This window comes from Protopterus annectens, chromosome 2.part0 (assembly GCF_019279795.1).
Source record: "Protopterus annectens isolate FY-2018-M chromosome 2.part0, PAN1.0, whole genome shotgun sequence".
NCBI classification, from domain to species: Eukaryota; Metazoa; Chordata; order Ceratodontiformes; family Protopteridae; genus Protopterus; species Protopterus annectens.
In genome coordinates this window covers 1795130283-1795148794 of record NC_056728.1, presented here as the reverse complement: position 1 = coordinate 1795148794, position 18512 = coordinate 1795130283, and the positions used below count along the sequence as shown (strand labels likewise).

Sequence of the window (18512 nt, the reverse complement as noted above, 5' to 3'; positions counted from 1 at the left end):
TGGGATACAATGTTTAGGACCCATCTGTCCTGAGTAATGGACACCCAGTTTTTTGCATGAATGACAAGTTTTCCTCCTAGGGGCGTGCAAGTAGTTAGCCAGGGCTAGGAAGGATAATTAAAAAGTCATTGTGAACTTTTTACATAAGGGGGCGGCTTATCACTCCCTGTTTTTGAGGTGGGGGCACTCCATTGTTTAGATCTCTGCATACCCTGAGACTGTAGTCTGGGTGGCCTGTTTCCCCTGGGTTTGGTCTGAGAAGGCCTGAGAGGGGCTGGAAAGGACCAGTTTTTGAAGGCCAATGCCTACTGAATTCTAGGTGGTTGCACTTGTAAGAATTCTTTAACAGTTTGCACAGACTTAGCCTTTTCTTCCATCTTTTTAAGAACTTCTTCTGCTTTGGTGCCAAATAAACAGTCCTTATTTAAAGGAGCGTCTAGTAATTTGGATCTGACATGATCTGGCAATGTTTGTTCCTGCAGCCAAGCATGCCTTCTCAGTACAGACCCCAGTGACTGCAGCCCTGCAGGATGCTTCTAGGGCATCAAAGCCACACTGCAAAATTATGCTTACTAACTTGGTTTGCAGAATGCATTATCTCTTGTAAATCTTTATTTTCTGCAGAAGCTGGAAGTAACACCATTTTTTTTTTAATTAGTTCTATAATATGCTGCTGGTACTTCAGCATGTGAAACTGGCAATTCAGTGCCCTGATGGTAAGAGTTGCAGAGGTATATACCTTCTTACCCAATCTGTCTAAAGCTCAGGAATCCCTGTCTGAAGGGGTAGGATTTTTGGCTGTAGTAGCCTTAGTACCTTTAGGTCCCTGGGAAATCGTCTCTCAATCCACAGTAGGATTCTTGAAGAGAAATTTGTGGGAATCAGGTACTCTGTAGTACCCCGTCAGGTTTCCTAGGGACCGGTGGTAAAGTACCTGGAGTAAGACTGGATTCCATAAAAACATCATCTACAACATCTAGGACAACGGCTATAGCTAGAGGCCTGTGCTGAGGCAACTCTAAAAATTCTCTAAGTCTCTTTTTGGACTGATGGTAGTCCTGGCATTCCCAGCGGAAATGCTCACTTAAAGTTTGCAAGGTTTCACCAAAAGAAAAGTCCTCTAGAGGGGAGGCAGAGGGAATGGATTCCTCTGAATCAGAATCCTCACAGGCTGATAAGGGCATGTCCTGATAATCAGAAGGGTCAGAGTCATCGGATCCTGGTCTGTAGAATCAGAATACAACTCAATTCTTTGTCTCTTAGCAGTGGAAGGCTGGCTTCCCCTAATTAGGGTAATAAGGTCTTCAGCCATTCTAAGCATTTGTTTTTGTGGCATGGGAGCTTGAGCATGCACTTTGGTCATCGGTTTTCAAGGCATAGTTTTCTGGACCTCAGAAACTTGGTAGTTTTAGCTAAAAACGAAGTTGTCAGTTTAATTCGAACATCGGTAGGTCAGAATACACCCTCAGACGCGGGTGCCTGCACAGTGGCTATGGACCCATCCTAGGTGGAGACATCTGCAAGTTCCATAGTCGAAGAAGCATCTTGCAGCATACCGGACTAAGAATGGGTCTCAGCAGAGGCCTGCGAATCTGTAGAAGCAGGCATCAGGGGCTACAAAGGTGCCTCACTGAGTACCAGCGGACTGACGACTAGCTTAACGGAAGCGTCGTCGGCAGTTTTGGACCTATGCGGTCTGTCTTTGTCTTTATCTTTACTTTTTTTGGAAGATCGGTAGTCAGATGGCTTATAGAAGCCATTTTGTAATATGGAGAACGATAGTGAAAGAATTTAGCGACAAAGCCCAATGACGAATAGTTCGGGTGTTAAACAAGGCACAAAACTGACAATGAGGGACGTCGTGGTCTGGGTCTATACAGGTGACGCAGTAAGAATGAAAATCTCTGAGGTATTTGCTTTCCACAGGCAAGACAGTTAACTTTTTCTGACATAGGTTAAAGCAAGAGAAAAGGATCCCCAGTGGGGTACTTAGCTTTAGAAGACTTCAGGATTACCAACTCGAAAACGAAAATTTCAGGTAGCGGCCGACCAGCACTTGCGAACTGCTTCTGCTTCGGGCTCCTCCTCAGCAAGAACGACTGATGTAATGGCATCGGCTGCCTGTTTTATACCCCTGACGACCTGACATCATGGAAGAAGCGACAGCATCTGACCCACAAATCTTAAGACTCTGGTATTCGGGCTGACTGAGGGCCACCTGCAGGCAGATAACCCAAGTGTGATGACTGCAACAGTGAAACACGAAGAACATCATATTATAACTTTCTGCAGCTGCTGTTCCTTTTGCTATATATGATTCTGGCTGCAAATGTCTACAGATTACAGTTTACACTGCTGGCTGTGGTTCAGCTTAAAAAATCATTCTGTTCTCTGAAACTGTATAAAGTACCTTTATATTAGTCTCACAATAGCCACTGAAATACTGAATACAAGCATCAGTCAATGCCAAATGCTGGCCTGCTAGGTATCAGTCAGTAACAGCACAAAACTTTTTGAGATACATTAAAAACTGCTTTGATTGGAAAATGCATTGTTGTGGATAGTAGGGTTGTGTGAAATGGTTTCAATTGGAGCTGTTCACATTTTTGCATTGCACTTTACAGCAATGGAGAAGTAAAATACACTATTAAAGCACACACATACAAAAACACAGATACTAACACTACTGGAGTAGAGCTATCACAAAAAACAAATGCAGCATTTTAAAATGTCTGTGGATAGCAGTATTCAACACCAGAGCTGTAGTATTCTGAATTGCATTTTGTAGTGCCCAAGTAGCAGCACAGTATTTTACAATAATTCCACAACCCAACATTTGTCTTTGCAATACTTTTCTGAATGGATTTATAAAACTGTGTTCTGCATTTTATCATACAGAATACCCAGGGTTAACCTAATCCTACTCTGTGTTAATATGTGGTATCCTGAAATAACCAACTGTACTTCCGTGAATGAAGCTGTGACATTCTGCACTGCATTTTATAAGAGCAGAGAGATGTACAAAGAACATTTTAACAAATCTTGAAACACACAGTGTTGGCAACATAGTCATTTTGGAGCGGATCTATGGAATAAAGCAAAATATGGCATTTGAAAATGTGTGCCAAAACCAAAACACTGTAAATAGGACACCCATGGTTTGCAACATAGTGCTACTATTCTCTGAAAAGTTAAATTCTGATACACCTGATTTTGGGGGATTCCCACTGGATCTGCGACATCTTGAAATGTACTTTATGAAAACCATGAAGTAGCATACACTAACTTAAAACAGAAAGTAATAACCAACACTATTGGAGTTTCTTCACTGCAGCTGTGTCATTCTGCTTTGCACGTTATCTGAAGGAACATACATTGTTATCAGTACAAGGATGTTCTGTGGTAATATGCACTTTTCCAAATTATGCGAACCATAATTCTTTTAACTACATGATTAAAAAAAGGGGGGGGGGGGTCGAGGATACTAACACTATTGGAGTGGAGCTGCAGCACAAAAAGGAAAATACCCCTGGAGACTAGCATTTAAGACTGTACTGCTGTAATAAAAAAGGGACACACATTGTTAACATAGCCTTATTCTGAAAATAACTAATGGGAGAGCCGAACTAGAGTCATGACAATCTATACTGCAGTTACAAATAAGTTGCATACAGTACTTAAAAGTTGGCACTTTAGTACTGAAGCTAAAGTTGTGGCATTCTTACTCGCATTTTATAAAGACAAAAGAAATACAGTAAGCTCTATTCTGAGACACCAGAGCTGTGACATACTGCACTAATCCAACAGTGAACAGCAATGGTTAAGTACCTTATTCTGCATGGGCAATATACAATGATAACAGCACTGGTTTGTGCAAAGATTTATTTTTGTGTAGCAGTGATAACAGGAGTACTTTGAACAACAGTGAAAGAAACAGAGGGCTATTCAATCATTCCATTTTGTTCAACAAACTGTAAAAGTAGCAGTAGTTTGCACAAGACTTATGAAAACACACTGTTATGGAGAAACATTTTTTCAGTGGTACTATATTTTGGTTTACGGGTTATCACACAGTGGAAAAGCAAGATTCAGCCTGTACAAGATCTGTGGAAAACAGTGGCTAAAATTATACTGTTCAAATAAAAAAGGAAGTGAAAGCAGCACAATGCTATTATGTGCTGGCAGGCCCTACACGGACATATTTGATGGACGGACCAGCTGAAGCTGTGATGCATTACAATGCACTTAAAAAAAAATGGTGAAGTAACGTACATTATTTTAAAATAATTCCTGGAAGAAGCAATGTGATTTACAGTAGTGTTCTGACTGGACCCGTGACGTCTTGCTTTGCATTTTACCACAGACTACAAATTCATAAAGTACACTGTTATTCTGCAATAATAAATGATATTCTGAAATACCCTTAAGATGAACTAGTAACATTAGCATTTTAAAATGTCTGTGGAAACTAGTGCTTAAACTGCACTAAGGATGAAAAAAAAAGACATACACTATTAGCAACATGGTCCTGTTGGAAGCTCACAACCTATATTCCAAATATGATGGGAAAAGAATTGTGGACTAGAGGAGTGACATTTTGTTTTTGCACTATTTTTAGTGAAACTGAAGAAATGTGCATCTTAAAATGATCCAAGCAGTATTTGTCACTATACTACTAAATAAAAAAGCACACACACATTATTAGTAAAAAAGTGGTATCTACTTTCCCTTCAGCTACAAAAGACAAGACCTCACCTCATTAATATTAACGGTAAATGCTTCAAACTGTACTGCACTTCTGCTACTAATTACAGTTTTCAATGCATTACATATCTATTAGTGCTATCAATACTGAAAAGAGCTATGAGAAGTTGGTGTCATACCTTTCAACTTCAATAATGCTTTATCTCTGTCCATGACTTGTTTGAAACTTTGATTATTTTGCATACTACACACAAACGAACACTACTGGTGTAATGCGTTCTGACGTCTCAGACTTGTGCTCTCAGATTAATGACCTGTGAAATTATTGTGACTATTTAAGCAAATACAGAAAAATGAAATTTAGTTTCAAGCTTGAGGAACTATTCTTACAAATTATCTAAGCACGGAGTCATAACTAAAACTTACAACTACAATAAATGATGCAGTCTAAAGATATATCTACACTTGGGTTCCATCAAATCTCTTGACTGTAACCATATTCTACCATATTCTATTCCAACTCTATTCCAACTATGACCATTGCTGTTATACAAAGTTTCATTATGACTGAGAAAATAAACAGATTTACTATCAAGAGTTTTTGAGATATCTCAAATGGGAGTTCCACAGAAGTTATCACAAAACACAAACCAGCATTTGTCAATGACACCTGGTTTGCACAGGAACTGAACTGCAAGAATATTGGATTCTGAAAAACGTCAGTCTGATATCACAAATTGCAAATGAACATTTAACAATGTTTCATGACATGAAAATTATTGGATGTTGCAAGAGCCTTAGTACCTGGGTAGTAGCTGTATGCTTGACTTTAACATGCAGTTCCGGGATGCAGAATTAGCTAATATTTTGTGAAATAAAAGGTGTAGCATGAGAAAGTTATTTCACAAAAAGCAAATCTAACACTTCAAAGCCTATATTTTGCATTGAACCAACCATGCAAACTTAACTGAAGACCATCCTACTGACCAGAAAAGCCTGCCACCCTAACTCACCACCAAAGTTAAATCTGAATATAGTTACTTTTAAAATATTTTTTTCAGGGATGGATGTGCCCCTTACACCTTCAAATATGAAGGCAGCCATCAATGTGGAACAACTGTTCTTACCTGGAGGGGTAAAAAGTTTCTGAAAGCATACATAGTTTTGTGTGCTTCTTCCAAGTTAAAACAGGATAGAGATTCTGAAAATCTATTTTTTTCAGTGTTTCACTGAAGCAAAAAAGTCTGGAAAATGTGATACTGGTTCAAATGGCGATGAGAAGAAGCAACTATATAAGGGATCAGCCTGCCAAACATTAATGTCTGGATGTAAGCTAAAAGTTGGAAATATACAAATGAAAAGCACCGTCATGTATATTAGGTATGGGTAACAGCTTTCTATCATAATGTCTACTCTGTCTATATTATCATAGAAAGTAAAAGTCTTTACAGATACAGAAAACAGCAAATATTGAATTACATTGTGGACTAGAGGAGTGACATTTTGTTTTGCACTATTTTTAGTGAAACTGAAGAAATGTGCATCTTAAAATGTATGGTGCAAATAGCAATGTTGAAGGAAACGCATTTGAGTAGAATTGAGCATGTGAATTTGATATTTTGGTGTGGATATTCAGCAGAATATCAGGGACAAAGGAAAAGGGAAACAACAATACTGATTGCTAGACCCTCTCCAGTAATGAAGGGAATAAAAGACAATAATGGTAGATTTGTGGTACTAACAGGTTACTGGCAAGGGAGGAAGATTATGTTAGCATGTATTTATATTCTTCCTAAAACTGCTATTTTGGAGCTTAATATTTTGGGAGAAATAATCAGCTTTCATTAGGAAATATTTATGGGTAGCGATTGGAACCGGATTTGTAACACTTAGGATGTATCAAGGGGACCAAGAAGGGAAAAATAATAAAAGAGGGTCAATTTCTGAAGAAATACATGAGAATGTTTGGTATGGAAGATGTGAATTTATTACTAGTAACACAGGCATAATTTACATATTATTCTGCAAGGTACAAGAACTGATCTAGACTGGATAGAAATATCTCAAAGGAGCATGTCTGCTTAATTGAAAACTTTGGCACACATCCAATAACTATTTCAGACTATGCTCAATAACTATTTCAGACTATGCTCAAATAAAAACTAAGACAAATATGCAGAATAATGAAGTAAAAAATGAGAGACTGGCACTTTCACACTTACCCGTTAAATGAGAGGAATTTAAGGGATGGGTTGTGGAAATGATATGAAACTTATTACAGAAGATAAACATTTCTTCAGAATGGATAGCTATTGAGTGGGATAAAACGAAAAAAGAAATTTAAAAACATGGTAGAAATAAGACAAAGAAATATAGGAATTATTTTGAAGGGTTGATAAAGTATTGAAGAACAAGGGGAACCTCACAGAACAAGAGGAGGAAAAATTGCAAAGTGCTAAAGGGAAAATAATGGAGTACTTGGATAATAAGTCCAAGTTTAGATAAACTGATCTTAAGAAATTATTTTTTGATAAATCCACAGCACAAATATGCAACAGAAAGTTGTTGCCAAACTTAGTGCACAGATTTTAAAAATTCCCTACAGAACACTTTGCCAGAAATGTAGGAGAAGAATAGGGTTGCAACTAAGGAAATACCTTTGAGCCGTGATACAGGATCTGAATTACCCGGGCGTGGTAAGGTCATACCAAGTTTAATGACATTGGCTGCAAAAAGCATTTACTAGAAAATGGAAATCAAAATAATCAACAGTTGCTGAAATACTCACTATTGTATAGAAGGTAAAAGAACTAGAAGGGGCGACTTTAGAAAAGAGGAGGAGCAAATTACATATAAACACACTCAATTTGTAGTAACAATATGCGCAAAATAGTATATGTAATGCTGGAGTGAATGCAAATTGTTAAAATGCATACTTCATAAAAATAAAATAAATATTAGCATTGTTTCTTTCCTTTTCTATTACTGTGTATGTACCTATGTCACTTTTTAGTATTATGCTTAATAAAGATGTTTAAAAAAAATTCTTTACCATGTCCAGATAGCATGCCACGAAGATAAGGCTGTGCAATGGCTCCAACTGTGATTTTACAAGGACATACCCAACTGAAGATAGTTCCCTGTTACTATCAATTGCTTCTTGGTGGTAGAGACTAGGAAGCCAGTTGTTCAGGAAAATGATGATCACCTGAAAATATTATGTGACATGCAAACGCAAATACATTCGGTGAATATTCTGTGGAATGTGGCGAAATCAAATGGCTGTGTGGTGGCCTGCCATGCTTCTTTGTGCAGAAACAGAACTGCCAGCTGCTTCCAGGAAGGAACAGCTGGGCAGGTCCTCAGGGGTTCTGCTGTGGTGTCCCATGAAAGGGTCCAAGGAATCCCCGGTTCTGTGGACCTTCACTGCCTCCATGATACCATCCATTGAAGGAGTACCCACAAGCATAGGAACCCTAGTCAGTAAACTGGTCAAAGAACGGTCTTTGAGACATTCTGAACCATAAATTCATAAGTCTTTTTGGGCTCTGGGAAAGTGACCTCTGAGGGGCCACAAAAATAACTCTTTCCTGCTCACTCTTGACCAGCTTTTTCTTCACCTTTAGTCTAATAAGTGGGACACAATCAAATAGAACACTGATGAATGAAACCTTAACGTTTTCTTCAAAGTTACAAAGTCTGAGACAGGCACTTATCCCAGTAATTGTCTACTCCATCAGCTCCATTATCAAAGAGCCACATGGAGAGGGTGGAAATGTTGAACATGGTCAACAATCGACAATCAAGCAATCAGCAAGTGTCAGGAGCTGGCAGTCTTCTAAGCAATTTCAAGGTTTATTCTGCTAAATTTCACTGGAAATTATTCATGCCCGTTATGTAGTTAAAAGATGTTAGAACACAGGTTCCTGATGCAAAGACGCACATCCTCATTCAGTCTGTTGCTTGGAACGGATAGTTTCTGTTGGGTGGATGGATTACTAAGCTTTCATGTGAAGACTCACTCTCTTCGTAGCTGCCAATACCATCATACTTCAAAGTGATCTGTCATAAGGAGGTCAAAGTACCTTGTCATGTCTTCTTGTGATGGGATAAGCCATAGCGGGTTCTCACCACACCCATCAACAGGTCTTGGTTTCAGTTTGTGGAAGTATGACCCAAGATGTTGATTTTGCAGTCCAAAACACCTTCATCAGAACTTCCTCATCAGGGGAATCTACAGACCAAGTATTCCTCTGACTCATCAGTTGCAATATTTCCCCAAATTTAGGGTCATGTGGGGACCCCTTCCCTTCTTTAAACTCTGAATTAGTTGTGAAAGACTCTGCAGGATAGTCTGTGTGCCTTCTTTTACATGTCTTCTTCAAGGTAAATCCAAGTAGGGAAGTCTTTTGAATGGCTGGAAAGAGGACTCTGACAAACAGTCTTGGTCTTTTTGAAACCCTCTGTCTCGGGAACACACAGTTAATGCCCAAAGATTGAAATTGTTTGCTGTTGCAAGGTGGAGACCAGTTGACATAATGGTTATGGTCTTTGCTTTCCATGCACAAGGTACAAGATACAATCCTGACCTACAGCCAATGCCTGTATAGAGTTTGCCCTAAGTCTCTGTGGGATTCCCCCCACCTCCTAAATCATCTCAAGTGTTTTCACCTCATACAAGAAAAGAGCTGTGGGGAAAGTACAGTTGAGTAAGATCTTTCCATAATGGTAGATGCCCTTCTCCTCACTATTGCAGTATTCTTTACTAAAGGGATCTTCTGCCAAGAGCAGCCAGTATACCAAAGCCTTTAGGTTGCTTTAAGTTACGCCATATGTCGCACGTATTCTCCCTGCATATAGTGTAGAGGACAAAGGTGACATCCACATGTACCATCTTCAGAACTGACAGCCCCAATAGAAATGCCTGTCCAAGGAAAAAAGAGATAACCACTACATCCAAAAGAGAAAAGAACCAGGGGGATAGAGGGAGGGAGAGAATACTGCAACAATGAAGAGCGAGGCATCTATCGTTATGGTAAGTTCTTACACAACTATGTCCTTCTATTTCACTGTTACAGTATTCCTTTAAAACAATGAGTGCCAAAGCTCAGGAAGAGGAGAGGGAGGAGGATGGACCAGAAGAGCTCAACAGGAACCCATGGAAGATGGCCCTGGCAAAGCTAACTCTCTAAACTCTGGACATCACACCCAGCTTGTAGTGCTTAGCAAATGTATGCACAGAAGACCAGGTAGCAGCCTCAAGAAGAGAATTAGCATCCAAATCTTTGAAAAACACACCAGAAGAAGCTATAATATTAGTAGAATAAGACTTAACAGAAGAAGACTCTTGCCAAGGAAGGTACAAAAAAAAGAAATTGCCTTAGAAATCCAAGAAAAACTAGTTTGCATGGAAAACAGCCGAACTTAAGGATCTAGGGTGAAAGGAAACAAAGAGCTGATCAGATTTACAAAAAGTCTTAGTCTTAACCAAATAAAATTGGAGTTGTCTATGCACATCCAAAGTGTGCAGCACCTTCGCGCTAGCAGATTACTGGGAAGGGAAAAAAGTGGACAGATGAATAGACTGATTAAGAGACAACTCATTCACCACCTTGGGCATAAAGGAAGGATTAGTATGAAGTGACACCCTGTCCTTATGGAAAACTATAAAAGATGGACAAGCCTTAAGGGCTTGAAGCTCAGACACCCATTTGGCAGAAGTAAGGGCCAACAAAAGAACAATCTTCCAAGAACAATGTTGTAAAGAAGCTGAAACTGCAGGCTCAAAAGAAGCAGGAGTCAATTTTTCTAAAACAAAATTAAGACCCTAGGAAGGAAGGGCAGGCTTCCTGGGAGGTCTAACATGAAGGATGGCTTTAAGAAAACTGTTTAGCCTCAAATCTAGAAGCTAATGGAGGAGAGAAAGGCAGACAACAGAGATAGCTGATAAGTGGGTCTTAGCAGAAGAATAAGCCAATGCAGCATTAAGCAATCCACACAGACAAGATAAAACACAAAAGAATATTCATAGTGAGTAGGATCCAGGTTACGAGAAAGACATCAAACAGAAAACCTCTTCCATTCGGACAAGAAGCATTTCCTGGTTATGGGCTTCCTGGCCTCCTTCAGGACCCTAAGCCCGTCCTCAGAAAGAAGCTGTCTGTTTGGCTTTTCCCAGTTAGGGGTTGCCACAGCGGAACACCGGTCCGTTAACGATTGGCAGTCGATTTTTATGGTGCCGAGTTGCCAGCCCGACGCCCAGCCTTCAGCGAAGGCACGCCCATTCACGCACGTCTTTCAGAGGCCACTGGACCGCGGGGAGGACATGCAGACTCCACACAGAAGGCACTCCAGCAGAGAATCGAACAGGAGAACCTCTTGCTGTGAGCAACAATGATACTGCTGTACCACTGCAGCTTTATGGAATCAAAATCCTATCACCCACAGTGTCAGTGGAAGAGTGGACAGGTGAGGATGGATAACAGATATCTTGTCTTGTGCGAGTAGCTTCATCCTACGAGGTAACTCGTGATGACTGTCCTTGGCTAAATGCAGAAGAGGAGGGAATCATAGGTTCATAGTTTAGTACTAAGCTAACTGCCCTTGCGAGCCATTTTAAGCCTAGCCAATTTTGGCACAAAGGAGAGAAAGTTGTCTCTTCAAAGGGGAGGCAAACAGATCTACCAGAGTACCCCAGTGATGGACAACATCCAGAAACACATCCCTGAGAAGCATCCACTAGTGGGATTTTGTTATGGGCCTGCTCAGAGAGTCTACCAGAATTGTTCTGGCCTGAGGGAATATAAACTGCCTGAAGAGTCACATGGTACTGGATTGCTGGTTTCCACACCAGAAGAGCCAGCTGGCAAAGGAGGCAAGAATTCACCCCTCCCCCCCTTGCTTAACATACCACATATCAGTGTGGTACTGTCTGCAAACACCTTAAGAGTCCCTGGGAAGAACAGACAGTGAAAAGCCTGAACAGCAAGCAAAAGACCTCATCTTTTTTACACTGTTGTGGTCTTTCCTTTGTTGAGGCGATCAAGGACCCTGCACCTTTAGAGAGGTAAAGGATACTCCTCATACCATGTCTAAAGAGCCCGTGAGCAGCTCCTGACAGGGAAAAGGGGTTGAAAAGGGAGCCCTGGATTGACAGTCAACTACTGAATCCACCACTGAAATTCCAGCTCGAGGCATGGAAGAGGAGGAACTAAAAAATCCAAAGGATGAGAATGTTGAAGCCAAATTGACTTTAGAAAACACAGAAGTTCTCATGTAGAGTGTTTGGCAAAAGGGAGCCATAGGAATGGTGGAGGCCTATAAAACCTAGACCTCTCAGACACTCCCTTGCTGTGATTAAGGCCAGAGGCAGAAAGGACTGAAAGAAAGAAATGAGAGTCAAGGCCTTGGGAGGAGGAAGGGATGCCAGCACTGGAATAGTCTGGATTCTGCACCCCAGGAATACATGATCCTATAAAGGAATCAAAGGACTTTTAGAAATTTATAGTGACCCCCCCCCCCCCGGCTTTGCAAAAGGGAAATGGCAAAGTGAAGATGCTGCAGCAGAATCTCTGGAGAGGATAATCAAAGCAGGAGAATAGGAAAGACTTGTATCCCCCTTAGCATGCAAAAAGCAATCACAGGCGTGAAGCATTTGGTGAATACCCTTGGGGCAGTAGAAAGGCCAAAGGGCAAAGCAGATAACTGAAAATGCCAAGAAGCTACAGAGAAATGTAAAAACAGCCTGAAAAGGGGATGCGAAGATAAGCATCCTTGAGGTACAGAGACACTAAAAAAGCTTGAGGAAGCAGCTGAGTGAACAAAGTCTGAAAGGACAACATCCAAAAGGAAAGGGCCTTCAGAAAGGTGTTTAAATGAGAGAGATCTAGAATGGGTCTCCAAGTGCCCTCTTTCCTGGGAACCAAAAACATTCTTGAGTAAAATCCCTTCCCCTTTTTGGAAACTGGAACCTCCTGAATAGTTCCTTAAGTCAAAAGATCCTGAAGCAACCCTGGAAAGAAAGCCAGCTGTTCCTGAGGGGGCTGACATTTCCAGACCATGTAATAACCTAGGCAGATATTGGAAAGGACCCAGGAATCCCGAGTAATCTTTAACCAAACTGGAAGGGATAGAGAAAGAGGAATGCGGTTGAGAAGAACAGGATAATCAGACAGCACCTGATTTGTCAGGAAGAAGATTTCTGGGTTACAGCAATCTAACTTTAGCAGGAGGAGCCCTTTCACCTCCCTTCTCACTCTTTTGGAGGAAGGAGTGACTGCTTATGTACAAAGGCCAGCTTATTAGGGTACTTTCTTTGAAACTTGGGTACAGCAGAAACAAAAACATGTTTAATTTCCTGCAAAGCCTTGCCCTTATCCTGAAGGGACTTAAATCAGCAGCAGGTGCAACTAATAGGTGTTTGTTATGGAGCATCTATCAACTTAGCCTTAATATCACCAGGCAAAGACTGAAGCCAAAGCCAATAATATTTCATTACAGAACCAAAAGCAGCAGCTCTGGAAGCAGCATCTACTGCATCATAACAACATTTAATAGAATGATGAGCCACCTGAGAAGTCCCCAACAAGGAGAGGTCAGAAGTCTTCCCTTCAAAATCAGGAAGGTCAGAAATTACCTGAAAGACCTGAGAAAGAAGAGCCAACATATTATCTGTCCATATGGGTCTGATAACTGATAGCCCTAAAAGCCAAGGTAGCAGAGGTATAAAACTTTTTACCTAGCCTTTCCATAGTCCTACTGTCTATCAGAAGGAAGAAGCTTTGTAGAAGGCAGTAACTGAGATGGCTTGCCAGATGCCACAGACACCACAGAGAGGTCAGCTGTAGGGCATCTATAATGGAATTTGCAATCCTCAGGCACCCTGTAAAACCTATCAGTTTTTTTTTTTGGGGGGGGGGGGGGTGCACAGGGCTGAAATGCAGCAGCAGATGTGGAACAGTCCATTTGCAGACGCTTGTAATACCACTTCTGTACCTCAGAATGTCCCATTTAAAAAAATCCATCAACCTGGAAATTGTCCCCCCCAAAGGAAATCTCCTCAAAGGGAGTGTCAGGACTAGTAGACTCCTTTTCCTTAGAAACATTGTCTAAACGAGAAGGAATCTGGGATGGCTAAGCAAGGAATTTCTTATCTGAATCCACCTTTTCCTCAGAGGAATGCTGTTCCCTAGGCCTTTTAAGAGGAGTTGAGGACCAAGGTGCAGCAGGAACAGAAACTCCTTGAGGAGGTTTCAAAGCCATAAGGGTATTAAACAAACCCTGAGGGAAATTCTGCCATTCACTCTGAGGGCTCTTAGGAGTAGGAGAAACATGCTTTGTTTTCCGTTTCTTCTTCAAAGGGATGTCTACCCTGTAAAACTTAGGAGGCTTAGACATCGGATGACATTGCACAATTGTAGTCAGAACTTCCTCAAATTTTGGTTAGAGAGGAGCACCTTTATGGCCTTCAATAATATTCAGCCATAGTTCCCCATGAACATCCGAAGAGGACGTCTATAAGGCCTCCAGGGATGTTGTATGGTTGGATCCACGCCGGCCTCCAAAGGAGTTGCAGCAGAAGAACACAATGAAAGAGCCAGGCAATTCTCCAGGCTTTCACTAGCCTTGGGAGAGACATCTGGCGGAGGCGGTACAGTGGAAGAATCAGACCAAGACTTCTTAGTCGTCTTCTTCACAGACTGCTGACCCTCAAGAGTGGGAAGTTCCCTCCATAGTGTCTTTCGCTAAAAGCTTAAGATGTTGGTTCTCTACTTACAAGTCCAAAGAGGAAAGCCGACTGCAGACAGTCTTTGAAACAAAAGCCTGACAAATGGGACAGGCTGTATGGGTCGTGGGAAACACAAAGACAAAATAAGCACCGCTTGTGATGGTCTTTATGGTGAATCTGTGCCTGCACTGGCATTTACCCTTCCTGGATGACATGAAACCCCACAAGCAACAACAAAATAGAAAAAGAACATAAGAGCAAAAACCCCAAAAGGAGCACTTATCGGAAACAGCTTGATGAACCAGCAAAGAAACAGGCGTTCAGGCAGACGATCAAAATATGGCATTCAAACTTGGGACAAAATTGTTCTGAGGATGGTACATCTGGATGTCACCTTTATGCCCTATGCAATACGCAGGGAGTACATTTGTGATGTACAGCACACTGGAAAGCAACCTAAAGGCTTTGCTATACAGGCCAGATGTCAGCCACCTTTGGCAGGGGATCCTTATTGTAAAGAATACTACAAGAGTGAAATGGAAGGACATCAGTACAGACTCTAGAAGGTGCTCCATAAGGGGAGGAGTTATATAGGCCAATTGCTTTAGGCATCAACTGTGGTGCGCAGTACCTCAAGATAAGAAAAAACTGTACCTCTGCACTTACAAACAGCTTTGGTAGTAAGCATGGCTCTGAAAACTGAAGTTGTGATCCATCTACCTTATATCTTTGGTGGACTCAAGGAAGTATATTCCTAAGCACTGTTGAACTGAATGAAGCTCTACCCCTGGAGACCAGATTCCTCGAGTTATACAACTGATCCCAGTGACCACAGGATTCAACTGAAAAAAAAAACACTCTTGCTGGTTGGCTGATAAATTAGACTGCATACCTCCATATGTGAAGACTCAGACAAAGAAAAAAACATTGATATCTATGGAGTCGTACTGAGCATCTCACAGACGTATCTTAAAAATGCAGGCATTAGTTACATGAAAAAAACAGATTAGCTTTAAGTAAAAAAGAGATAAATTTTAATCATCATCCCCCACTAGTTTTTCCAGTAAATACTGAACAAAGCTCATACCTCTCAACCTCTCCGCACAAGAAATCTGGATAATGTGAAAAAGAATGGAAATTCAAATCTCACAAATAAGACCAAATTTGAAATACAAACTTAAAAATTTGATAGAGTTATAGTTTTTGCATTAGCATGCATTTTCTGAAGGATACGAAGTCAGAAACAACTGTCATTATTTAGTGAATTCAGTCCTCAATCATTTGGAAAAAATCCACATTTTATGAAGAACAGACTAAAAACACGAGGCAGAAATCTGGGCATTCTATGAAAATCTGGGTAGTTGTGAGTTATGGATAAAAGTAATTAAGTAAGGATGGCTTCATTATATCATTAAAACAGGTACTATCCATGCCGAGGAAAGAAAAAATAGTTCAATTACCTCATCTGTCTTATGAAGCTGGATGGTGTCCCTCCAGTCTTCCTCTTCAGACACACCAATGGCTACATTATTCACGCCGTCTTCTAGTCTGGACCCAGTGCTGTGGGGTAGGCTTTTCAAAAAGAAATAATTTTTTTCACTTAGTAGGTTCATGTAATCTACAATCGAATTCTAATCCTTGGGCCTTAAATTCATATAGAACTGTATATTAACAAATGAACATTAGATATGCTGCAGTAAATTCAGACACTAGAATATAATAAAAAGGTTGCCTTTGCTTGCACTATTGTCAGAATCTGGAATTCACTACCAAGCCATATAACTTACTACCTCTACAATTCAATTTAAAAAACTCCTGAAAACCCACTACTTAGACAACTGGCTTTGCTCATGCTACTCCCCAGGTTAATCCATACCAATGCACTGTTGCAAGGATTCTGTTAAGTGTCACCAGTTTTCCCCTGCAAAGTTTGTTAAACTGTTGATATTTACTTTTTAGAACCAATATCTACCTTCTATAATACTGGCAAACATTACCTGTTGCCTCAACCAAATACCTTACTTGAATAAACATTATTATTATCAGCCTGCTTTTACCCTTCATATAATCTATGCCTAAACTGCAATTTCATGTTTTTATCAAAAAAAAAAAAAATCAAGTGCTGTTTCAATGTTGACTTATGTACTTTATGTAATGTTTACTTTGAGTTTATTAATCACTACTTTACTGTATGCTTATATGTATGCTTATGTTTCTCACATGTATTGTATTGTATTTTGGAGCTTTTCTTCCAGGGCCTCTGCTGAAAATGGACCTGTGTCCAGTCAGACTTTCCCAGTAAACAAATGCAAAATAAATAAAAATAAAATAAAAAGAAGTTATGTACTCACCATAACATTCCATCTGTGTTGTCCATTTTCTTTCTTCCTCAACCTGTGGGTTCGATTCTGATCTTCGGAACAGAATCGGCTGATACTATAGCTCGTAGGAACCAAAAACCTCTCAAGCTCAACCCCTACCCACAATGCACCTATCTCAGTTACCTCATATCGAGTTTGCTGATAGAAACAAACAAAAGGCTTTCATAGAGACTATAGCTGGAACTGCAAAACTATATTAAAAGGGTAACCATCAATCATCCGTTCTTCAGAAATTAGGGGAAGGGGATTGGAGGGTGGGGGGAGTTCAGGAAGAATGAAAATGGACAACACAGATGGAATGTTATGGTGAGTACATAACTTCTTTATCTGATGTCAGTTTTCATTCTATCCTCAACCTGTGGGATAGAGTTCCCATCTACCTTATATCCTTGGTGGATTCAAGGAAGGATGTTCCTAAGCATCACTGAAATGAATGATGCTCTACCCCTGGAGACCAGATTCAATTGTAATGAGTAACAAAGGTATGAAGAGTAGCCCAAGTTGCTGTTGCACAGATATCCATGAAAGCTCTAGACTGGAATACAGCTGAAGTTGCTTTGGCCCTGGTTGAATGGGCTTGCAAGGGTTTCAGACAAGGGAATGCATGACTTGGAATAAGCAAATGAGATACAATCAGTCAGCCATCTGGCTAACATCACTTTGTTCATGGCTTTTCCCAATTTGGTATGCGAGAATGTAACAAATTAGTCCAATTACCTGAAATCTTTTGTTCTGTAAAGACAGAATCTCAATTGCCTGTGAAAATCTAGCAAATGTAAACAATATTCACCTTTGTTAGAGAAGCTGAGGAAAAAACACTGTCAGGTTAATACATTGGTTGATATTGGTCTCTGAAACCACCTTATGTAAAAATGAGGGGTTGGTCCTGAGCGAGACTCTCTCTCTGTGAAAAAACATGTATAGTGTTTAGAAGAGAAGGACTGAATCTCCGAGATCCTTCTAGCAGAAGTTACTGGTTGTAGCAGTGATGAGTCAAATATGGAAACACCTGGAATCCTTTCAGTCTCAAGTGAGCTACTACTACTCCCATGCACTTATTGAACACCTTTGGGGCTGTGGTGAGGCCAAAGGGCAGTACTCTGAATTGATAATGACTGGCTGCCAGCCGGAAGCACAAGAACCTTCTGGATCACCTGTGCATCTTTATGTGGTATTATGCATCTTGAAGGTCTATTCAGCACATCCAGTCTTCCTGTCCCAAAAAGAGGAGAATAGACTGAATGGTAACCATCCAGAATTTTGTTCGCCGAACTGACTTGCTTAAATTGCTGAGATCCAAAAGTGTTCTCCAGTCCCCTTGTCTTTTCTGGCACTAAAAAGAATCTTGAGTACATTCTGGGGCCTCTCGGGTCTGGTGGGACCTCTTGGATGACTTTTTCTAGCGGCTTTTGTATTTGCAGTGTTGCCTGTTCCCTTTGACTGTTTGGAACATCTGGGATTTTTTTGCAAATGAATGGAGGAAGGGAAAATGGTATAATATAGCCTGTGGATATTATCCTCTGCATCCATGTATCTTGTGTTATCTGTAGCCAAGCTCTCTGGTGCAGGGACCAATGACCCCATCTGCCACTTGAGGAAGACAATCGGGCCTTCTTTCAGGAGCACTGAAAGGATGCACCAAAGGAGGAATCCCTGTACCCTTGGTTTTGTGGGCCACCTCTACTGTGGGGGCAGAGTCT

General features: G+C 40.7%; 1 protein-coding gene across 3 annotated transcripts in view; it reads right to left on the bottom strand.

Annotated features, from left to right (window-relative positions):
* ATP13A2 (ATPase cation transporting 13A2) overlaps positions 1-18512 on the bottom strand; it is a 2158003-nt gene that overhangs the window by 1335953 nt on the left and 803538 nt on the right. For all 3 annotated transcript variants that reach the window (XM_044061825.1, XM_044061827.1, XM_044061826.1), the window contains exon 5: positions 15892-16003. In XM_044061825.1, the coding sequence (XP_043917760.1) occupies positions 15892-16003 (112 nt within the window). The remainder of the gene's footprint in view (positions 1-15891; positions 16004-18512) is intronic.